The 25,883-nt window shown below is 33.0% G+C and overlaps 1 protein-coding gene across 1 annotated transcript in view; it reads right to left on the bottom strand.

The window, feature by feature from the left end:
- Positions 1-1,668: 1,668 nt before the first annotated feature.
- Positions 1,669-25,883, bottom strand: part of LOC107443864 (cytochrome P450 4V2) — a 31,334-nt gene continuing 7,119 nt past the window's right edge. Inside the window, exons 3-11 of the mRNA XM_087166421.1 lie at positions 23,577-23,662; positions 21,169-21,360; positions 18,011-18,079; positions 15,691-15,814; positions 11,598-11,756; positions 9,664-9,837; positions 6,926-6,992; positions 5,011-5,190; positions 1,669-1,966 (exon numbers count right to left, since the gene is read on the bottom strand). Of these exons, the coding sequence (XP_087022547.1) occupies positions 1,809-1,966; positions 5,011-5,190; positions 6,926-6,992; positions 9,664-9,837; positions 11,598-11,756; positions 15,691-15,814; positions 18,011-18,079; positions 21,169-21,360; positions 23,577-23,662 (1,209 nt within the window). The 3' untranslated portion in view covers positions 1,669-1,808. The remainder of the gene's footprint in view (positions 1,967-5,010; positions 5,191-6,925; positions 6,993-9,663; positions 9,838-11,597; positions 11,757-15,690; positions 15,815-18,010; positions 18,080-21,168; positions 21,361-23,576; positions 23,663-25,883) is intronic.

Here is a 25,883-nt window from a genome sequence, read left to right on the forward strand (position 1 = left end):
AGCTCAGAATTTGATAAAGATTTGAGAGGCAAAGTAATGTTACAAATAAAACATAAATATGAATAAATCTAAACCATGTGATACAAACACTTTGCAGTAAGAAAAAAATGTGCCAGGCGTACAAGATATAGAAATTAATAAAAAAATAAATTTCGAAACATTAAAAGTAAGGGAATGAGAAACTAAAAGCGATAGGTCCAACAATCGAATGAATCGAACAAATGACACTTTAATTTTTCTGATTATTTTTGTTATTACTAAACTTTAAATAATATGTTCTCCTAAAAAAGGTTTTCTTACTCATTATGTTCGTTGCGTTCATACTCATAATAAATTTTTAAAAAAATTTGGGATGCACAAAGATTTCAAATTTTAAGATTTGAAGATTACTTTTTTTTATTTTTGAAGGAGATGTATGCATGGTCAAATTATTAGGCTTAAATGCTTCCAGGCTGCCTGATACATTGCTAGAAATGTCTCGGTAAAATGGTTAAATAGCAATTTATTCAATTGTTATTTCACTACTTTCAACCAAAACAGACAAATAACTATAAAAAAGATAATATTCATACTGTATAGTGCGAGGATTTTTATGATTTAGAAACTATGGAAGTTGTAAATGGCCACAAAACCGCATAGTTTTGCATTCATGGTTTGTTAACCGTAACTGTTTTAAACGGTTTAAAATTCGTAAAAGTAAAATATATTCATAACCATAAACTTTATGGTTAACCGGAGGGACAGACTGCTACCGATTATTTTACCATAATTTTAGAAAGAAAATTCGAATTCCAATTTCCTTTTTTTTATTTTACAAAATATTACAAAAACCACTTAAATGAAATAAGCTGCAATAATGATGAAACAATAATTATTGAAAAGTTTATTAAAGAAACTTTGCATATAAATACAAAAAAATACATAAGTTAAAAATAATGTAGAGAATAAAAGATTCTAAAATTACGGAATACAAACCGTGTAAAAACATAAAAGAAGTATAGGATTCTTATGTAATAAATATATACACGAATATAACATAATTTAATAGACAAATTCAAAGATATACATAAAATTTTTAATTATTCAAGGAAATGTTTCAAATTATAAAAAGATATGCAATGTAATATTCTGAAAGTTTTAGTTGTATATAACGAACACTCTGTTCAAAAACTGGTACCATATAATAAATAAATTATTGTTCATGAAATGGCTCACTAATATATTAATTTACAGTAAAGTTAACAGCTTCAATAATAATAAAATAATTATTGTTATTTCTCTTTATTTTATAATTTAAAAATATAAGTCAACTATGAATTTTGTATTTTTACATTGTATAGCAGTTCCACTAAAATTATTACTTTTCTGATGTGTGGAGAATGTTCAGTGCTCAGCTCCCTTTATAATATATATATATATATGTATATATATATATATATATATATATATATATATATATATATATATATATATATATATATATATATATATATATATATATATATATATATATATATATATATATATATATATATATATATATATATATATATATATATATATATATATATATATATATATATATATATATATATATATATATATATATATATATATATATATATATATATATATATATATATATATATCATAATGGTTCTATATATTTATATCAAAAGTAAAGGTGGTGATTACGGAACATTCAGTGAAAGTATACGTTTAAAATATTTCTAAGAAAAAAAAACATGCAAAAAGCAGTTGATAAAAGTTTATAATTATTTTAACCAAGAATGACCAGTCCATCCAAATTATCTTGGTCGAATTTTTATTCGTATGTCCTTAGTGGATCGTAATATGATTTCAACTGAGATTATCATTTTGTCCCTAGGATCCAGTGACTCCAACTTGTAATTTCTTAATAAATTTGCTAAAATTACTTTTTCTTCCATTATTGCAAATCGTTGACCTAAAACAAAAAATTAAAAGCTTTAATGCAGCGTACTAAACATAGATCATAAAAATTACCAATTTTGTTAAGTGGAAGAATTGTATACATATGTGGTTGGCACAGCTCGCTCACTAATCAGAGCACCCTTTTTTTAAAATGCATGTCCAGTCAAACGAATTTAATACTTTTTTAAAAAAAAGTATGTATGAATGGTAGTCAAAATTTATTAGCCATAAGTAATTAAATGCATGCAATTGTCTGGCGTAACACTGAAACAAGAGTATTTCTCTATCTCAATTAAAAACACTTAAACCATACGTAAAACACAAGCTTCAAAAAGATATACTGTCGTATTGGAATAATATTTCAACTTCCTTATACATTAAATTTCATCTCTAATTTACGATTCTTTAATTCACTATTTTTGGAAGGGACTGCATACGTCAAAGTGGATAGGATTTCAATTCGTTAAGATTTCAAACTTATAATTAATAATATTAATATTATTAATAATAATTATTGAAATGTCGTCGTACATCACTGTTTAATTTCTGTCTATTTTTTAGAGCTGGTAAAAGGTGACATGGAAGCATTATTGATTATTTCTGAATTTTTTTTAGGAAAATTTTAATACTATACAAAAATACTGCACTTCGAAAATAAAAATGCAATGATATTTATCACAAACATCAATGTTTTTTATAACAATGATTGCCCCGATGAAATATTTTAATACACGTAAAACGTCTACCATATATATACTAAATTCCTCATTTTCTAATCCTTTTTGACTTACTGGTAATAAAAGTGTCACCCGAAAGTTCAGTTGGATGATTTTACACTCCAGTAGACTTTATAATTGTATTTGATTGATGAAATTCATGAATCTAGTTTGGAGATTCTTTTGCCTACTTCCCTTTTTTTTAAGAAAATACCTTATATATACCTGAAAACAATTCCTAACTGCATGAAACGTTACCTGTCGTCAACTTTAAAACCGAACACAACTTTGTATTAATAAAGCTTTATAATTCCTCAGCATCACGAATATTTCAGATTATTTAATGGTCAAAACCTTTGCTATTATTTATTGTAGCGTATCTACCACTACAAAATTACAACTACAATTCACTAGTATATAAGACATGTTATCTCGACTCCATGTAGGGATACCTCTACATAGATGAACGCTGACATGGTCGATATCTACTCTCCCCACATTGGTGACCCGGACGTGATATGAACAAGCCTACCTTCGCAGCAACGCCCACTACGATTTGAACACGCCTACTTCGATGGATGGTCCACATTAAACAGTTGACTTGCTACTTGTGACTGCAACATCCTCATGCAGTTAGTACTCAGTTTCGATCACACATAACGTACAACGCATTCACTCGACTGTTTATGGCAGCACAGGAGCGACCACGACCGTGAACTTAATACAGCTCTCACGATTAGCATTCAAAAAGTACGGTGATCTTAATAGAGCTCTCCCGGCTTCTCACAAAACAGCAATGAATCAACTAGTGGTACCCGTTCATCTAATTTTATCACAGTTAAAATTCTAGTGGGGGTACCTTTTCATAGAAGAAGGTTGATACTGTCGATAACTCCACCCCCACATGGATTGTTTCTATTAAAGAAGGATGTTTCATTGCAATATTGTTTTATTTGACATCTTCCAGTTCATCACGAAACAACACTTATTAAATTAGTTTTTTTTTAATTTTCCGGTAAACAACAAAATACTCCTTGGCTGGCAAAGAATATTCTTTAGTAGAAAACAAGCTATTCTCTAGTTGACAAAAGTATGGAATTCGATGTTAAGTCGAGAAATCTCTTATTGGAAAATGATTCGCTACATTTTATGTTTCAATTGGGTGCTTGCAACTCGAGAAGAAGAGGATCACTGATACACAGACACGTCACCAATGACCTCAGCACCAGCTGATTATTTATAAACAAAATGACGTGTTAAAGTCTAGCTAGTTTTCCACATAAGTTAGAATGTTAATTAACGAGAAGTTAATTAAATACGATGCCGTATCACACATCGAATTTGTTAAGTTATAAATATTTCTTGTCTACGTCTTTTACTAAACTTAGATTTATTATTTGTGTATGCATTTCAGTGCAACCGTGTTTATTTCTGTTTTGTGTATCTGTCAACTTCGATGCACAATTAGTTTGTTTGTGTCCTACGTGGCTTCGTACCTATCTCTGTGTTAAGTAAAAATTAAATAGGGGAACAATTCAAATCTTTGTGAAAGGTTCTTTCTGAAAGAATATAGAATGAGTCACTTAAGACAATTGATACTTGACGAACTTACTTACTCGTTATAAAACGAAGAGAAAAGTTGCTAGCATAAACAAATGCCATATTTCAACAACCAATCAGGACCGAGATACCCACACTACATCACTGGCAGGTACCCCATTGTGCCAAGTAAACACTTCAATATTTTACCCAGCTGAACCTCAAAATAAATCAATCCCAAAATTATGAACTATAAAACATTTTTCCATTAAAGGGGTGTTTTTCCGAAATTTTCAGCTTTTATCTAAAAGTCAAATTCCTAAAAAAATAACTCTAGAAATATAAATGTTTTCAAATGTTATATTCACCATTCACCAAAAGAAGAAAAAAAACTCTCACTCAATTATAAGAAAGAAATGATATTGCTGACTGAGAATTCAATAAAACTTTTTCAGTTTAATATTTTGCATATTTTGGTGTCAGTTAATTTGTGAACTTCAATCTTTTTTTTTTATTTATTAATGTAGCTTGGTTTAGCTATTAAGGCATTCCCTTTAATGAAAAAAAGGGGGGAAGCGTTAACCTGCATGTAATTATCTCGATTTTCAGAATTTAGCATAGAAAATTAAGAGTTAGAATCTTATAATCCGAAGCTGGTTAATAGTGTAAGCAATTCGGATGATCAAAATTTTGCTGTATTTAATTCTCTATCGTTTTATGTTTCTGCTTTGAGAAGAAAATTTTTGCTTTAAGATAATTCTATACTGATATTTTGATATCATTTGTATTGAGAAAGACTTACCAATGCAATTCCTTGATCCGGCAGAAAAGGGAATGTACGCGTAGGGGTGACGATTTGCTGAGTTTTCTGGAGTGAAACGGTTGGGATCAAACACTTCCGGATTCGGATATATTTCATCATTCCGGTGCAAGTTGTAAGGCATCATGACAAGTGAAGCACCTTTTGGAATCTGATAACCACCTGTTAAATAAAAACTTTCCTTAACTAAAGAGATCAGACATAAAAGGTTTTAAAGGATATTTTTGAAGAAAAAAAAACAATTGAGATTTCCCTATTGAAAATCTTATTTTTATCTCATGTAACTAGGCAAAATTCATTCATTTTGCTAAGTCAATAAAGTTTAAAGATCTTACAGGAAATATCTATAAATGATAGTACTTCATTGTTTGTTATTACTTCATAGTGCTTCATTGACAGTACTTCATAGGTGAAGGTTCTATGTGCTGCTGAAAAGAAACAGCAGATGACAATCTTAGAGAGCATTGATTCTGCCTGCTTATTAATACGTAAAGAGTATAAACGTAGGTAGAGCATTGGTTACAGAATCGGACTAAGGTCCGGTCAGGGTTCAATCCTCGACTCTACTACGATCCACCGAGTGCTTACGATAACGTGCTCGTAAAATCTGTGTAATCGAAAGCCATGTGGTTGGTCGTTAAGAAGTATCAGAGGAGGACAGATCTGGAGAAAATTTTCTTCCCCTTCATTCCTAAATTGAAGAAAGAAGTGGCTCCATGATTGTATTGGGCTGCCATCTATCCATGAGATTCTAAGACAAGATGTACTTTCATCCTTGCAGTGCTCTCTTGTCAAATGAAAGGCGCGCCTTCCTGACTTATTTTGCAAAAGGCCAATAGCTGGCGAGCTTAGCTTGTCTCAGTGTCATTGGAAACAACACACATAGATATTCATTGAATCTTTTCAATACTTCGGGCTAAAAATAAAATTAGGGATTCAAATACAAGTAAGAATAACGCGCACTTTTAAAGATAATTAACTAAAATTATAAAATAGAACCTTCTTATATTCAGCTTTTAGGATATGAACTTTAAATGATTGTTCGCTACGTTACTAAATTGTTAAATAATTTTAGATTCATTAGTTACTTAAATCAGTTTTATTAGTTATCATTTGATTTCCAGTTAGTTTTATTAGGTGTTGGTACCTTTATTAGTTGTCATAGCTTTGCTAATTGTTGTTAATTGTTGTTGGGTCTTAAAATGGTAGTTAGTTGCACGTCGTGGTTTATTTTATTGTGTTTCTTATAATTGTAAACTCTTATATCATGCTTGACATTATTTGCTCTTCTCTTTTTCAGTCTCTTTTATAAGATGTTTCGTGGTCCATCATAAACTGTTTGAGTGCAATGATGTGCTATCGCACTTCTCTTGCGTTATGCTAAACTTGCATAAAATGAGATCACATTGCTGTTTACATTTATATTACTTTACTTTTAGTTCTAAATAAAAAGTACTTTATATGATTACTTTTGTAATTACATTATAAAGTACTTTATATAATTACTTTTTTGATTATTACTTTTTTATTGTATAATTATTTATGACAGTTTATATTATTTTCCAAAATTTGCTTAGTTAACTGAGAAAATAATATCTGATTGAATTCCGTCACAAAAAATTGAATTCTCTTAATGAAAAATAAAAGCCCAGATGGTGTTAAAAGGGTTTTTAGAAATGATCACCAACTTTCTAAATTGTGCACGAATCACTAAATATTGATTTAAGCCAGCAAATTTCATCTTTTTAATATTTTATTACGGAAAAAGCAATTTATATCTTAAACTTAAGTATTTTATATAAGATTAAATTTACATCTCTGCGTTATTTTTAACACATTTTCAGAAATACATAAATACAATGACATGTTCGTTAAAAAGTGTAAGACACATAATTACATATGTTCGTTTCTGTATTTGCTTTTCTCGCAATCACAGGAACTGATGGACAGAGTCTCAGAGATTCCTAAAAATATATACTAAAATTTATAATGACCATTTAATTACAGTCAAGAATCAACAGTATTCCAATATAATACATACAGTGGGGAACAATACTCTAACAAAAAAATATCGAACAATCATAACATTACTACTCATTTTAAACTTTGTCTCACAAAATTTAATTCTAGTTTTCGTATTCAAATTTAAGTATCAGGGAAAGAGATGCACCCAAAGTACCTTGTGCCGTAAAAAAAAAAATTCCGAATCAATTTACGGTAATCCATTTTTACCGGAAAATGATACAGAACAAAAAGTCTGCTATTCCATATGTTTTACAGTTATAGTTAATGTAAAATCACTGAAACACTTGTATTAAATATATATTACTGTAAAAATTACGATGTAATATTTTACGGTAAAAAAGATTTTACGGATGATGCACCCAAAATGCTTTGTTCCGTAATTTGATACAGAAATTTTTACAGTGTATTGATAATTTTAAAGTGCTTAAGGTAACTTAAAGGAGATAATTTTGTGTACACGAAAGTAAAAATAATGTACTATAGATACACAAGTGGGCGACTTTGTGCTAAAATACAAATTAAGGTAAACAACGTTTAAGAGCACAAAAAATATTTACAAATGCAGACAGCTGTTTCGGATGCTCAAAGGGCAACCTTCATCAGTGCAACAGTACTATAGGTTAATTTCATATTAATAACGCTCTTTTGCATTCAAAAAGGCATTTTATTATCTCTTACAAAGCTTAAGTGATACGTTCTTTGTGAATATCTTAAAAAATTTGAAATTACTACAACACAATTAATTTTTATCCAATCTCTTTGTATTCAATGAAAGCACTCAGAAAATCTTAAAACTATTCTTGGGGAGAACACTGTAAAAGTTCTGGATCAAATTACGGCAAAAAGTATCTGCACACAGGTTGTCGGTACTTTTTTTCATAAAATCCTTTTTTGTAATGGTATATGATAGGAAACAAAAATGCTGATTTGCTGTAATTGTTACTGTAATAATTCCTATAATAGTAGGCTGCTCCCCCTGCTCGCTAACGCTCGCCAACCCCCGAAAATTGCTACGCAATCTTATATGGTTTGCTCCGTAAACTAAGCTCGCTTCGCTCGCTACTAACTTAGGTACATTGCAAATGCACAAAATTCTAAGAATTCAAAACAATCATTCAAATCCATATAACAACTTTTTTTTTTAAAAAAATTACATCTTTTTAGTAAATACTAAGTCATTAAAATAAATGACATGTAATTCGTTAAACCTATTAGAAATGTGCTATAGTATAAAATCTTAAGATAAAATTTCTAAAACTGATATCTCTTTAAAAAGGTTAAAATTTTGGGTATAATTAAGTCTATTAAAAATTTAAATAAGTGAATTGCAATGGAAAAACCTGCATAAACAAATAAATTCTAGTAAAACAAATAAATTCGTGATATAAATCAAAAATCGTCAAATAAATTCGTAATATATAAATTCGTGAAAAAAGCGCTTCCGACAAAATACTAAAATAGAGATCTATCGACAAAGACTACTCACTTCTACCCAGCTTATGCTCTCTCTGGTTATTTCAGTTTCTGTTTTTAAAAGCGCTATATGTTGAGCCATTTCAGCTAGATTTGGCAGTTGACATTTTTTGCGGCAATCATTGGTCGATTTTCTAGCGTTGCCATTCAGGGAATTGTAATGAGGCTTTTTTTTGTCGCCGTGTAAAAGAAATATATATATAGATATTACTCAATCGCTCTCCTTAAATAAATGTTAATGTAAAAATTACGTTGCAATATTTTACGATAAAAATGGATTTTACGGATGATGCACCTAAAGAGCTTTGTGCCGTAGTTTGATCCGGAAATTTTGCAGTGAGGAGGTAATTTTCAATTGTTTAAGTGGTAACTTAAGCGGGATAATTTTACGAACATACACGTACAAACAATGTCCTATAAGTTCAAATCAAAATTCATACTATTAACGTCCTTTTCTCTATTTTATTTTTTTATAAACCTCAATTGATTCGCTCATTGAGAATATATTAAAACGTTTGAAATTAATGCCTCTTAAGCAACTTTTATCGTATGTCTGTGTATTCAATAAAAACAGTCAGAAAATTATAAAACCATTCACTGTAAAAATATTGGATCAAATTATGGTGAAAAGTACCGACTTTCAGGTAGCCGGTTCTTTTTACCATAAAATCCATTTTTACAGAAACATGTAAATGAACAAATAAATCTGCTATGCTGTAATGTTTACAATAGTAATTACCGTAAAATTTCTCAATTATTTTGATCAAATAAGCGCTATCGTAAAAATTACGGCATAATATTTTAATGTAAAAATTGATTTTATGGATGATGCACCGAAAGTGCTGGTACTTTATAACGGAATTTGATCCGGAATTTTCAACTGTGGAGACAATCAAAAGCTGTTTCCTTGAACCTAAAAAATATTTTACCCGTTACTCGGTTAGAAATTATGAAACTTGAACTATAAATATGGTTCAAATTTGCACCAGACTTTAATATGGACTAATTTGAATTCTACAATACTTCTGAAACACGTTATACTGTTGATGTAGCTTCATATGGAGAATGTTAAATCTGAAACAATCTACTTTATCTACAATTTTATAATAGTTATAAAATCAAAATTATTAACTATACCTTCAAGACGCAATCTAAATAATTCATGTCTCTCAAATCGTCTGTGGTTATTTCCCTGTCTCTGTCTTCACCAAATATTTCGTTAAGTTCCTCGTGAATTTTCTCTTGAACATCTTTATAGAGGCCAATGAAATATAGAGTCCAACTCATCGCCATGGAAGTAGTATCATGACCCTATATTTTCATGAAAAACATAGCTGTTGCTTTTAACTTTATCAGCAAATCAATAATTATAATAAAAAAACATGAATCAACAATATTTATTTTAGCACATTAGAGTTCAGTAAAATGAAAATTAAGAAAAACTAATAAATTACTTTCATACAATCTCATCTAAGCATGTGCACCGAAGAGCCATTACATTATGACCACCCTCCATCTATAACAATGGGCTGGCCTAGGTTTTTCGTGGTTTCTCGCCCAGGAACAATGTTTTCATGGGGCACATTAGGACCCATAATCCTCATAGAACAATCCCTGACATCTGTAAGCTACTTGAACATAGTTGCAGACCAGGTTCACCTATTCATGGCAACAGTTTTTCCTGCGGGGGATGGTGTTTACCAACAGGATAATACACCGTGTCATAAGGGTCGAATCGTCGAAGAACATTCCAGTAACTTTGAAGTCATGTCTTGGCCCCCAAATTCATCTGACCTTAATCCAATGGAGCATTTGTGGGCCTACTTGGAAATCCAAATTCGTGCTGCCGTGCTACCCCCTAGCAATGTGAGGGAATTGCAGGACCAGTTGGTGAGCGCTTGGTACCAGATACCTCAGACTACCTTGTGGAATCAATGCCACGGCAGGTACTAGCAGTTTTGAGGGCTAAAGGTGGTCTTACATGTTATTAGCAGGGTGGTCATAATGTAATGGCTCTTCAGTGTATATACTAACTGTAAATAGGTTTAATCATTACAATTTGTAATTTTCAACAAAGGATAGGGTATACTTTGTGCTATGTAGACTAAAGCAAAAGACAGTCTGAATAAAGCACTAATGAAAGTACATAAACGGACATACTATAGTTTCAGTTCTATAAACAAGAACCTTCCTCAGTGTTTAAACACCAGATGATGGTAGAGAAAGTAAAGAGACAAATACATGCAAAATATTTAGACCAATAGAGACAGAGCAACAAGTTTGAACAAAGAAATAAAGGGAGAGATAAGTTTGGTCAATGTAATCCGTTTATGTGATATGTTTTATTGCTCTGCAGAGTGAATATAATCTGACTTAATCGATAAAAACAAGTTAGAGTGAATATAAAGCTTACTAATAATGAAACATTCCACACTGTTAAAAATTTCGTATCAAATTACGGGAAAAATTACTGGCACTCCTGATGTTAATTCTTTTTACTGTGAAATTAATTTTTACTGGAACATATTACGGAACAAAAAATCTGATCAACTGTAATTTTTATAGTCATATTTATTTAATTAGAGTGTTTCGGTGATTTTACGGTAAATATTACTGTAAAAAGAACGGCATAATATTTTAAGGTAAAAATGAATTTTAAGGCAAAAGGAATTTTTACGGATGATGCAACCAAACTGCCGGTACTTTATATCGCAATTTGATCCAGAGTTTTTTTACAATATAGTATTTAATTTCAATTATTATTTAATCACTTCTTTGTTCTCTTTTGCTTTACTTCAATCTTAAGCCTTCATGAAATTTTTCAATAATGGTTTACCAGATTTGGGTAAATATTTTTGTTCGAACTTAAATATTATTGAGAGGCATACTTAGATTTTTTTTAAAGAATTCTAAAAAGATGCATTAAAAGTGGGAAAATACACATTGCACAGTTCATTTACAGAGTAAAAACAGCGTCGAATTCTTAGCCATAGATGGCGCCACTGGAAAACAAGAACAATCGCACCCCCTCTGCCTAAACATGCATACGTCAACAACAACAACAAACCCACCTCAAAAGTGAATGTGTCCACTTCCTCCCTGATGTCTTCCTCCGAAAGTTCTTTGGTCTCGATATGGTGCTGCAACAACAAGTCCATCAGAGCTTTTCTCTTCTTTGTAGAATCATTATTACTGCTACTCAGCATCTGCCTTTTCTTTTCTCTGATCACCTGACATTTGCAAAGAAGAAAAAAATTTGCTATTTTATACAATAACGATATTTGAATGCAAGAATGACATCAATAATTAGCGTTTAATTTTTAATTGCTTAATTATAACACAAACAAAATAACTTGACATTTACATGGTACGTAATGTGTAATTACAAAAAGAATTATGAACGATGAACTATATAACAGAAATTTAAAAAAAGTAAAAATAGAATAATAAGTAATTAATAAGAAGAAAATAAATAAGTATATAAAAAAATTAGTAATGTAAAATGCCTGTCATATCGCAGTTACAGTACTAAAACTTGATAACTCAATATATTTAGTTTTCGAGATACAAATACATTTTCTTAAAGCTAGGTTATCTAGTTATAACTTCAGCTTCCTATGCAAATATTAGTTTGAAATTATCCATGAACTAGTGGTAGGTCTTAAAACTAGTTAGGGGTCTAGTTAAATTCAGAAATGAGATAAAAAAATAAATGAAAATTATTTGTTATCCATAATAGATAGACTATTGATGTCCTAGTTTTAGTACATCAGCTGGAATATGAGAATTTAAGTAATGAGGTTGATGTGCAAATAGTTATACGAGAGAAATGGGAAAAAAATTACACGAGAAATGATTCAGCTTAAGAGGACGTCATACCGCAGAAGAAACCTTCCATAGAAAATTCCCTTTCTCCTTCATTCTAAATTTAAAAGAAAGAAAAAGTAAGTTCAGGCAAACCTTGAGTAAGTTATGAAGTTTCAATTGATGAAAAATAAATTTCAAAATATTAAAATGCGAACAAATTATTAGAGGAGAACTTCTCTGTTACGCAATCCTAAGTTATCGTCTCATAATTTATTTTCATTTGTACATTTTGAAAATTTCTTTCCAATATTTGAAACTTCATGGCTTACTTTAAGTTTGCCTGAACTCACTTTTTCCATGCTACAAATTTTAAATAAGTAGCGAAGGAGGAAGAGAATTTGCAAGGAAAATTTTCTTCCGCAGTATGGCTTCCTCTTAAGGCATGAATGAGCCACCATTGTTTTGTGGGTAAGGCAATGAACTGTTATTGTGAATTATAGGGGTTTGATCCCCTGCACCTTCTTGAAGCCCACCCAGCTTCAGATCGATGTGTGCCTGCTTGGCTGGAAATTAAAGACAGCCAATCAGCAATGCTAATCATATTGCCACTAGCATGACGTTGAACATGAAATTTCAGGGTCTTGACCTCTTTGACCCCCTTTGCTTTCAATAGATGCAATAAATAATTTTATGAAATTTTAAAGACCTATGAAGAATTGAAATACTATATTCAAAACAAAGACAATGAGTAAAAAAAATTTTTTAACAATTTCGAGAAAGTTAGATATTTTTTCATTAACCTAAAAAAGGATCACAATGTGAAATATTGAATTTTTTTTTAATTTCATATACTGGGTAATTGAGAGTAGCGGTAACAAACATAGAGGCGCCCTATGTGTCGTATGATGACGTTTTCGAACATAGACCCGTTATTATGCAACTCTGACTATTTACAAAGTGACCTACCTGAGCCGCGATCGCTCAGGGGATAGAGCGTTTGCTTTCCAATGAGGCGAACCGGGTTCGAATCCCAGCCGATACGAATTCCGCATCCGACTTGCACCGACAACAGTGCTGACGTGAAATATCCTCAGTGGTAGACGAATCAGGGGCTAGAGTCCCCTTGCCGTCAGGATAACCGTGGAAGGTTCTCGTGGCCTTCCTCTCCATGTAACGCAAATGCGGGTTAGCTCCATCAAAAAAAGTCTTCCACGAAGGTAAATTTCTCTCAATATTCGATCCAGGAGTTCTTTTGGATCGGGTTCAAAATTACAAGGCTACGGAGTTGAACATTCGCAGTCGTAAACTCAAAAAATTGGGTCGGCTGTTCAACGACGGTTATAAAATATAAAATGTGACCTACCTTGGCCGGGATATCCTGGTTGGTAGGGCCCCTGGGCCCATGTCCAAGAGGTCATGGGTTCGACCCTTGCCGACCAAAGACTCCCGTGCAGTAAAGGGTGGCTGATGCACATTAAATCCGCCGAGTCTCAAAGTCCTCCACCTTCCCAAAACTCTGGAGGTACTGATCCAGCCAATACCTGCCCTTGTCTTCTGGATTTGTTCAAAAATTACAAGGCTACGGAGTTGAACATTTGTGGTAGCCAACCCAAAATTGGGTTGGCTGTTCAACGACAGTTATTAAATTAAAATAAAAAATGTAACCTACCTTCTCTCCAAGTTCATAACTACTGTACTGAATCACTCTGTATATGTCTGTATCGTTAGTAAGCAGAGTTGAGAACAATATCATTATTAAGCATCAATATTAAAATTTCGAATGATGACTTGTTTTAAAATTTTTGTTGCATATCTTGGTTCGTTGTCCGATTTTATAAATCTCCTTTTGTTTAATTAATGCACGGATAGTGCCTAGATATATCAGCTATGCATGTGCCTAATAGATCATCTAGGAACGTCGATTTGTTTTACCCGAATGCCTAGAAATCAGTAGAGTGGAATAATAAAGTTCCTTAAATAAATGAGAAATATATAGCATATTTTAACCTAATGCATTAACTTAATACACAAGAAAATTGGCAAAATGTTATTTTCTCCACCATAAATTTTCATTGAATTCTCCTTAAAATTTATAAATTTATTACTTAAACTTTATACATATTTATAAAAGTAATGTTATTTTCCTTTGACAATTTGTCATTTATGCTATCTCTTTTGAGCAAAATGTTTAGCATCAATAGGGCTGAGGATGGAGAAACGTGTGAGAGAGATGGCGCTTATCTAGCGGCAGGATACGAACCAAGGACCTCCAGCATCATAGCAGGATGCTCCAACCACCATAGTCATACATTCCAGTACACCAAGAGTTAGAAAGCTTTGTATAGCTGTCCGCAATAGCACGTCACATTCCATTATCTTAAAAGCTTTTGAAATATAAGCTAAATATGCAAAAAGATGAATTAAAACTATCCATCTCCTGACTGGCTATTGGGACCAAATTGCAATCCTTTGTACCATTGAAATTAACCATTGAAATCATTACCATTGAAATTAATTGCGAGTAAAAACTGGGTATTATGTACAGGCTCGTAAGAAGTTAATACAAGAGGAAAAATCGAAAAAAAATTTTGGCTTTTAAGCGGAATGGAAATTATTATAGTTTGCTATAATCTCACAACCCGTTTGTGAGTATATTGATAATTAGATAAATCTAAAAAGAAAAATCGAAGTATAATGTTTTTACAATTGAAAATTAATGTAACGATTAAGGACTTATATTTAATATTTTATTTCGAACAACCGACCCAATTTGGGGTCTACGACTGCAATGTTCAACTCTGTAGCCTTGTACTTTTGAACCCAATCCAGAAGACAAAGGAACCTCTGGATCAAATAGTGGGAGAAATTTAATTTCATGGAGGTCTTTTTGAAGAAACTATGGGGGCAAAAACCACGTAAACCTCCCATGGTTAGCCTGACAGCAAGGGGACTCTAAGCCGTGATTCGCCTACCACTGAGGATGTCTTGCGTCAGTGCTGTGGTCGGTGCAAGGCTGGTGTGGAATTCGAATCGTCCAGCTATTTTCGGTTCATCTTCTGTGAAGGAGAGAGCTCTATCGCCTAAGCCACCACTGCTCTATATTTAACATTTGACAATTCTTTGTGAAAGTGGAAAGTTGAAAAGGTGGAAATTTGAATAATTCACTCTGTTTTGTCAGCCAAAAAAGAAGGAAAATATGCAGCGCAAAAAATGCGCTGTATATTTTCCGTAGTTCTGAATTCAAAGCTATACATTTAAGCCAGTGATAACAGATGTGTACGAAATCGAAATCAGCAAAAATAATTATCTTAACTCATCTTTATCGGATAAAGAAAAGGAAAATGTAATGTTTCTTACAGACATAGTAAAATCATGAAGCAGTTTCAAATCTTTTTTAATTCCTCTTCCTTCAATTAAGAAGAAAGTAAAATCAAACCAACTGAACATATTCGTAATTCTTTTTGTCACAACATCGGAAACTCTGAAAGAAGTATAACTTTTTAAATATTATAACAAAAACAAATATTACAACAACAACTTTTTGATTTTCAAAAGAAACTTTGGCACAAAATCTGCGAAATTAGGATACTACAATCGCATGGATGTTTCTTCATTTGTATTACTAGCTAATTACTCCTTCTTCGTAGAGGGTAAAACAAAAAGTTAACTAAATTAGCAATATAAATCTATGCTACACAATGCTCAAAATTGATGTCATACGCAAATACAATCGAAAAAGCTAAAATATTTCCTATATATATTCTTTTTTTCAATTTATTATTTTTTCTTATGTCTTTGATAATTGCATTAAGAAAAAGTTCATCAAAATGATTATCAATTAATCTTAGTATTTATCAGAAAACTGAAAAGGATGTTATTGATTACACAGGGGAGCAAGTTTTTTGTTGCATTCATACAAATACTTGATCTTGCATAATTCGGGTGTGGAGGTTTCAAATCTGAAATTAATTTTGCTCCTAAAGCTATAGATTATTTTATACTGACATATTTAGTCTATTTTTTGTCGAAATGCACACATTTAAAAATATTATATATAACAGGAGGTCGCGTAAATGTTACAACAACTTCTTATGGGTTGGGGCACATCATCAGGATTAAAATTGCATAGGAAACCATACTCAAAAATGCAATCGTACGTCGTTAGGAGCTGCTCACTGTTTGAAATTTCTCAGACAAAAATGGTTAATTAACAATTTATTTTACTGTAATTTTACCATATTCAAACTTAACAGTCAAATAACCATTAATAAGATGATATTCAAACTGTTAATTTTGAGAAAAATCGTTTATTAACTACTCTTTACGGTTAAACAACCAGAATTTTATTGCATCAATTAGGCCCACCTTATGAAGGTACTTAGTACTCTGCAGCTGCTGCACATTATAATTGAAAAGAGGCTAATTTGGCAATCTCATGTCTGACAGAACGGGGGTTCGAGTACCAGAGTTAACACCACAATATTTCCACTATTCCCTTCAACACATGAATAGTTTCCAGCGTCCTGTTTTCTTCAATTTGTGACCCTGGACTAAAAGCGGTACTCTGAAGTACATGTTTATTTTGTTTATAATTGTGTTTTCCCAACTTATTTTCATAAACTTAAATGATTTTAAGCGTAATAAGTTATGCACTAAAATTCAAAGTTAACGAAGAAGAGGTACTTATTGGATTTGGGGAATAGTTAAAAATCTATTATTAACACCAATGATTCCTAATTATAGTAATTCCACTGGTATTATTCTAGTAAATACTGTTTTTAAAAGGTACCAAATATTAAGATATTTATGTACTATTGCAGGTACTGTGATAATATGTTTTTATAGTCTAATGAAAGGAATAAGTACCGCAGAAAATTGTTTAATAGTAGTAAGCTTTGACTACGAATTAAAATTTCCACTGAATTTTAACAAAGTATTTTTTGTTTTGAAATCCCCTTTTATCATATTTTTTGTATTGTAACTTAATTATTATTTTAATTTATTTCATAATTTAATTTCCATTCTAATTAACCTCATGGCAAGGAGACTCTAACACATGATCCGTCAGCCACTGAGGATATTTTACGTCAGCACGGTGGTCAGTGTCTCATAAACGTTTAAAAAAATCAAAAGCGGATTGAATGTTTGCAATTTTCGAATAACAATAATACATTTAAATAAAGAAGGCTTTGTGAATGGACGCCTAGTTTCAAGCACTCAAACCTATCTCCTGTTATATATAACTTCCATATTTCGACAAAAAAATGCCGATTTACATTAGATTACCGGTAGCAGATTTGAAATCAGCGACCTCAAAATATCTAAAGTCAGATTTAAAAAAATCCTATGCAACAGAAAATAAAAAAAAAAGTCTCCAGTGTTATCATTCATTTGCACGTGTGTAAGCATATCAGATACACGCGTGTAAATATATCAGACACACACAATTTTCAGGTGATAAAAATATAAATAAATAAATAAAAAAATCTGCTTTATTTCGAAAGATGAGACATAGTAGGTTACTTAAATTATTTACGGCTTTTCATTTTTTTTCCATAAAGTAAATAAATAAAAATTGTCACAAAGTCGAGATACATGTTGCAGTAACATACATGAAATGCGAAGATGCTATCTCGATAAATTATTTGAGCAAATGATAACTCTTATGTTTACTCACTTCACAACAGCCTTGACATACTCAGACTCCTTGTTTTCTTGGCAATTTATGTCAACGCCTAAAGTTGTTTCTGAAAAAAAACTTACTTCATTTGAATAAAATTCGTCGCATTAGAAATAATTTGCATTTATTATAATTAGCAAAAGAGAATAATAATTAATAATGTACAAATTATTAAGTCCAATTTTGTGAATTGTTCGCATTAGATTTTTCATTTGATCATTTTTCTTTTTTTTATTACAAAATAGCAACATATTTATATCTGTCTGGAGAAATTATAAGTGCTTACCTCCATTAAAGTTTACTATCTAAATACACTCTAAACAAACAAAAATCGACGCACCAAGAAGTAGTAGTCCGATTAAAATGAAAATTGGTGGATAGGAAGACAATGTACAGAATAGTAAATGATTAAAATTTCAGAACAATTGAATAATTTATTGCAGAGTTACAGTAACAAGTTCAATAGGGCGTTGACCCGCCTCTAGCCTGGATACAAGCTGACACACAGCGTGGCATAGACCGATAAAGCTCCCGGATGGTCTCTTGCGGTATTTCCTGCCAAATTCGATCCAATTGTCGAACAAGGTCATCAACATTCCATGCCAGATGCAATCGCCTTCCAAACATATACCAGACATGCTCGATGGGAGAGAGATCTGGTGATCTGGCAGGCCAAGGAAGAGTTTGACAAGCTTGCAGACTGTTCATAGCAACACGTGCAGTATGTGGTCTGGCACTGTCCTGCTGAAAAACCAGCCCAGGGCGCTGCAAAATAAACGGTAGCAAAACAGGTCACAGGTCTTAGGATGTCGTCGACGTACCGCTGTGCAGTAAGTGTACCTCTAATGACGACCAAAGGGGTCCGGCTGTCAAAGGAAATGGCACCCCAGACCATAATGCCTTGTTGAGGGCCGGTGTGGCGTGCAATAGTGAAGGCAGGATCTCCCCTCTGCCCTGTGCGTCTCCAAACACGTCTTCGATGATCGTCAGGACGCAGTTGGAAGCGGGATTTGTCGCTAAAGACTATACGTCCCCAGTCGGCATCATTCCAGCCATATCTGTTCAAAACATTCATGCATACGAAATTTCAAAGCAATCGGATGATTGCTTCTTGGTGAGTCGATTTGTTTGTTATAGAGTGTATAAATAGTAGAATATGAAACAGCAATTAACCGTCCTTTGGAAACTAGTGTAATATTATTGTTGGTTGGTTATACATTGTTGGTAAGACCAAAAGCAATACAAAACGATTTTTTTTCATTAACTATAATTTAGAAACAATGGTTATTGAAAAGAAAAAATTTCCCAATAAAAGAATGCTCTTCGATTTTATACAATATAAATAATCATGATCTCCGACATTAAATAAAGATGGCATTTTTGGGAAAAACGATTTAAGGTTTTACAGGGCAATGTTATAGCCATGTACAAGATGTACTTGTTCACACAAATTTCTTTAAAGAATTTATTTAAAGAAGGCTTTTTAGGGAACGCAAATTAATGCCAATGTGAACAAAAAAATAAACTACTGTGGAATCACTGAAGAGGTAGGGAGATTAAAAATTTCCCAAACTTGTTTGATTGCGGTATGAAACAAAGAAATTTCTTGAAACATCACCCAGGTTTATGAGGTCAACATTGGTTTTGATGCTTTTCACCCCAAATTCTTAAGTATAGTTTGTCTACGGTAAGAACTCCCCCAGCCATAAAGTCTGAGGCCACCTGCTGCTATGGAAACAAGAATAGCGCATTTCAGGGAGGGTAGCTTCGCTTCACTTTAGGGCTAACACAGTAGATCGAAGAAAAAGATTCCCTTTCTTTCGTCGACCCGAGCCGAAACTTTTCAAAACAGTGACCCCACACCCCTACTTAAAATAATTATACACTTCGTTACCACAGTAACTGCCACTGGTCCGGACGAATGTCTAGGGGAGTTCTTACTCTAGACAAGCTATAGTGGCTCGACTGTTTTTAATTGCGTTTTTGCTTTCCCACCTTATGACCTCTAATGTGTATACCCTTCTTATTTCAGTTTTGGCGAGAATTTTAAAATATATATAATAAAGCAGTTATTACTCGGAACATAAGCTCAGATTAGGTGTATTATACAGATTATGATACAGATTTTCTTAAAAAGGAGAATGAAAAATCTTTCAAATTTCATAAAATAAAATATTTAATTGTAAGACGACTACTCTTAAAATCAAGACGACCGAGCTGTGTAGTGGTCAGAGAGCTGACCTCACATGAGAAAGGTCCCGGATTCGAGTCCCGGAAAAGGAATGGTTCTTTCATTTTCTGTAATACATGTTCTAAATGTGGGAGCAACGTTGGCCCACCTAATTACCGATACCTGAATGACGATTGTCAATCGAGTGGGCATTGAAAAAAAAATCTTAAAAGCAAAAGAAAACGAAACTCTTAAATCTTTCTTAAATAAAATTTTTTACAATATTTGGAGAGTAAATGTTACAATAATACAAGAGCAGACCTGTTAAATAATATTTACTTGATTATGAAAAAAAAAAAATTCGGATTGAATTATTTTGAAAAACGTCAGGAAGTCACACACTGGATACCTATTCAGGTCATGATGGGATTTAACCGATACTTGCGTACCAGTTCTTAAAATTTCTAAAGTACCACGTACCGATTCACAAAATTTCCCGGCACTATTGATTTGAGTAGGTTGCAGGAATCGAAAATATTCAAAATATCACAAATTTGTTCGAAAAACTTAAAATGGATTTAAACCGTTATGCAAAGTTTCTTACAAAACTAATGATAAATAAAATGCATGTAAAATATTTAATACTGTGTACGATTTGACGAAACGAACCGCTAAGAAAACCAACTCTTTTGATAAAATTTTCTTATTTTACCAAACATACTACCAAAGAGGTAGATACGAAACCATATTTTATTAATAATTTTAAAAAAAAGTCACCAACAAGTACTAAGGTGAAAATTAGCGTATTATTAGGTGCTCCTGTAATGCCAGAAAGTACGGTGAACTTTATAATACTATAGTAGTACTGATTTTACTATTTTCTTAGGGCAAAATGTCATTTAACAAGATTTTTCTGCCTGTTTCTCAATTATTTTCAACAGCAAAAAAATTATAAATACAAAAGAGAAGAAAAAATTGTCACTCATGACATATGATATCTAGGCTACAAAGTGTTATTGGAGAAACAATGCTGGTATAGTCTTTAGTGGTTTCTTCCTCCAATATTTTTACCAATAGTCTCGATCTTTCGTTTATAACTGGCAGGAAATCTTTCAGTATGTCAAAATGAAAAGCTGGTGTCAACAATCGTCTTCTAGATTTCCATTTCTGACCATGACTGTAATTGAAACATTAAAAAATACGTAAGTGCGAAAGTCTATAGTCTGTAGGAAGTCTATAGAAAGATTTTTTTTAAAAAAAAATTTTAATTTAGAAGGCATAGCAAATATTTTTCTTTCAGAAAAGTAAAACGGTGGGACCACAATTGGTTAAATTAAAACAATATTGAAAAGTTACTAAATTACTGTTTTTCCCCCTTGACATCATACGGATTGCGAATCGGTGGCATCATGGCACATAAACCAAACTGACATTTATAACATTGGCACATAAATCATTATAAAGAAGAATACAAGAATTGGATTGAAAACGGTTACTAGGTTTGTTGTTGCTGTCGTATGCCATTAAGGTAAAGGGGGTGCGCTTCTTCTTGTTTCCAAGTGGTGCAATCTAAGGTAAAGAATTCCACTTCTGGAACACACATACATCATAACCAGTTTATAGGGTGAACTCATTCATGCATCCATTCCTTTACCCATTGATCGTATTTTTGACCTGAACCAGAGAATAAACAATGTCCCATTTAGTATCCCCATAGGTATGATTTGCTTTGGAAACACAGAGAACTTTATAACCGGAAAGATTTAAAGTGTACCAGTAACCATTTACTACACGGAGAGTCTTCGGCCGTCGGGGATCGAACTCATCACCTCTTGGACATGGGCCCAACACCCTAGCTATCTTGACCTGTTACTGAATTGAAAGTGATTAGTCCCGGTTACTACACATGCGCAAGACTTCCAATCTTTCAAATGGTAACATCTAGACCCGCGATGCCTCAGGGGATAGAGTGTTCGCCTTCCAATGAGGTAAACCGGGTTCGAACCCCAGTCGATACGAATTCCGCTTCCGGCTTGCACCGACCACAGTGCTGACGTGAAATATCCTCAGTGGTACACGGATCATGAGTTAGAGTCCCCTTGCCGTCAGGCTAACCATGTGAGGCTCTCGTGGTCTTCCTCTCCATGTAATGCAAATGCGGGTTAGCTCCATCAAAAAGTCCTCCACGAAGGCAAAATTTCTCCCAATACTCGATCCAGGAGTTCCCTTGTCTTCTGGAGTGGGTTCAAAATTACAAGGCTACCGAGTTGAACAGAGTTGGTAGCAGTAAACCCATAAAGTTAGGTCGGCTGCTCAACGACGGTTATAAAATAAAAAATAAAATGGAGACATCTGCATTTCTCAACAAAGCATGATCACAACCGGATATTTTAAAATCTTTTTGAACCAAACTGGCAAAAAGTTGATTTCTTTTAGATTAGTTTAAAAGTTGATTGATTTTAGTTGATTTCTCTTTCTTTTCTAAGTTTATGTTATTTAAGTTGTTGTTTTTTTTTTCAAATTCAAACGTTATTCCGGGTGACAAAAAAAATAATGATTCTTTGCTGGGTCAAAATTTTCGTCAGTGGGAATTTCAGCCATGCTTTGATTTCGGTGGAGTCGAGATTTGAGCCAATCGCATTGGGTTTTTTGGAATTTCAGGATTTTCTACTCGATACTTTAATAACAACATGCATGATTTTAATTTACCTTTTAACAAAAAAGACTTTCTAATATTTAACTAGTATTTTAAAGCAAATTAGTACTTTATAGCAGTGTTCCTCAAACCCCGGTCCGCGGACCATAATCAGTCCGTGAATCAAATGCTACCGGGCCGCCCATTTCATTGAAATTGAATTTAAATTCCTTGGTTTATACCCCAAATTAAAAATATTTGTGTTCCAGTAAAATTTTATTTATTTAGAAAAAAGGGGCCCTGAAGGTAGTGACATTAATTTTTTAATGTTTCAAAAAGTAAAAAAAAAAAGAGAAAACCACCAGAACTGTTTTCTCTTTCAATTAGTTTTAATAGAAAAATCAATTATCATAATTGTAAATATCATAAATAAAACACGAAAGCGGGGTGAGAAATTTACTTTGGAACTAATGAAGAACTTCGTCTTCTCTCTCGATCGCGACTGATTGATTTAACGTTCTAGTAAGTTAAAATGAGATGTTAAATCACTTTATATTTATTTTTTGTTGTAATTGTATTTTATTTTGAAGACATGTTTAAATACAAATAAATTAAAATTAATAAATCAAAATAACCTAAAATATAAACAACCAACGTCCCCCCAGCGGGCCACGGTAAAATCATCAAGCGTTGACAGGTCCGCGGTGATAAAAAGGTTGAGGAACACTGCTTTATAGTATTTAAGCCAGGAAAATCACCTTGTTAAGAGTCCAGTTCCTAGCCAACAATGAAGCCAGTCGTAGAACCATGCCTTTTCGTTAATCTTTCTTCCTCCCAAAACCTCCTAAAGGATTAAATTAAAGTTTATATAAAATATTATAAAACATAAGTGCACTTACATTTCCTAAAATTAAATTCATAATTTTTTTTTCTTAAATTATAGAGAAATCTGATTTTGAAATTATTTTAAAAGAAAAGCATTATATTTTCAAACATTATAAAAAACATCGAAATCAACAGTATAGTCTAAGTTAAGCATCTGCCATATTCATATTTATAAAGACTTGAAACAGTGAACTGATCATACTAGATTCCAGTGAATCACCGAAGTCAAATAGATTGCCAAAGTCAAGTAGACCAACAAAGGCATCACTAAGCGGATGGGTGATTACTTCGATCAGCTTACAAAGGTGCCGAGGCTGAATGGTGTCAGCCCTCATTTAACTGTCTGACCGTAAAGCATTCGTTCTACAGTCAAGTAATCGAGCTACCAAAGCAGGGGAGTCATCCCCTATGCAAAAAATTAAAATTTTAATGGCATGGCTCATCCTGAAGGATATTCCCCTGACTTTTAACAACACCTCCTAGAAGAGAGAGAGAACTCCTCTCAGGTTACCATAAACGAGAAACTCGACTGATCTTTCATCATTGCGATCGTAGTATCTTTCGTAATTTCCCCACTGCGCCGTTTACTAACCCGAATGTAGTGGCATCTTTCATATCTCCCCCACTAAGCAAGTTTAGTAACCTGAATGTAGTGACATCTTTCATATCTCCCCCACTAAGCAAGTTTAGTAACCAGAATGTAGTGACATCTTTCATATCTCCCCCACTAAGCAAGTTTAGTAACCTGAAAGTAGTGACATCTTTCATATCTCCCCCACTAAGCAAGTTTAGTAACCAGAACGTAGTGACATCTTTCATATCTCCCCCACTAAGCAAGTTTAGTAACCTGAATGTAGTGACATCTTTCATATCTCCCCCACTAAGCAAGTTTAGTAACCAGAACGTAGTGACATCTTTCATATCTCTTCCACTACGCAAGTTTAGTAACCTGAATGTAGTGACATCTTTCATATCTCCCCCACTAAGGAAGTTTAGTAACCTGAATGTAGTGACATCTTTCATATCTCCCCCACTAAGGAAGTTTAGTAACCTGAATGTAGTGACATCTTTCATATCTCCCCCACTAAGCAAGTTTAGTAACCAGAATGTAGTGACATCTTTCATATCTCCCCCACTAAGCAAGTTTAGTAACCTGAAAGTAGTGACATCTTTCATATAACCCCCACTAAGCAAGTTTAGTAACCAGAACGTAGTGACATCTTTCATATCTCCCCCACTAAGCAAGTTTAGTAACCTGAATGTAGTGACATCTTTCATATCTCCTCCACTAAGCAAGTTTAGTAACCAGAACGTAGTGACATCTTTCATATCTCTTCCACTACGCAAGTTTAGTAACCTGAATGTAGTGACATCTTTCATATCTCCCCCACTAAGGAAGTTTAGTAACCTGAATGTAGTGACATCTTTCATATCTCCCCCACTAAGCAAGTTTCATATCTCCCCCACTAAGCAAGTTTAGTAACCAGAATGTAGTGACATCTTTCATATCTCCCCCACTAAGCAAGTTTAGTAACCTGAAAGTAGTGACATCTTTCATATCTCCCCCACTAAGCAAGTTTAGTAACCAGAACGTAGTGACATCTTTCATATCTCCCCCACTAAGCAAGTTTAGTAACCTGAATGTAGTGACATCTTTCATATCTCCCCCACTAAGCAAGTTTAGTAACCAGAACGTAGTGACATCTTTCATATCTCCTCCACTACGCAAGTTTAGTAACCTGAATGTAGTGACATCTTTCATATCTCCCCCACTAAGGAAGTTTAGTAACCTGAATGTAGTGACATCTTTCATATCTCCCCCACTAAGCAAGTTTAGTAGCCAGAATGTAGTGACATCTTTCATATCTCCCCCACTAAGCAAGTTCAGTAACCTGAATGTAGTGACATCTTTCATATCTCCCCCACTAAGCAAGTTTGGTAACCAGAATGTAGTAACATCTTTCATATCTCCCCCACTAAGCAAGTTCAGTAACCTGAATGTAGTGACATCTTTCATATCTTCCCCATTAAGCAAGTTTAGTATCCTGAATGTAGTGACATCTTTCATATCTCCCCCACTAAGCAACTTTAGTAACCTGAATGTAGTGACATTTTTAATATCTCCCTCACTAAGCAAGTTTAGTGACATCTTTCATATCTCCCCCACTAAGCAAGTTCAG

Source organism: Parasteatoda tepidariorum, chromosome 1 (assembly GCF_982258835.1).
Source record: "Parasteatoda tepidariorum strain Cologne lab strain chromosome 1, Ptep-v5.0, whole genome shotgun sequence".
In the NCBI taxonomy this organism is placed as follows: Eukaryota; Metazoa; Arthropoda; class Arachnida; order Araneae; family Theridiidae; genus Parasteatoda; species Parasteatoda tepidariorum.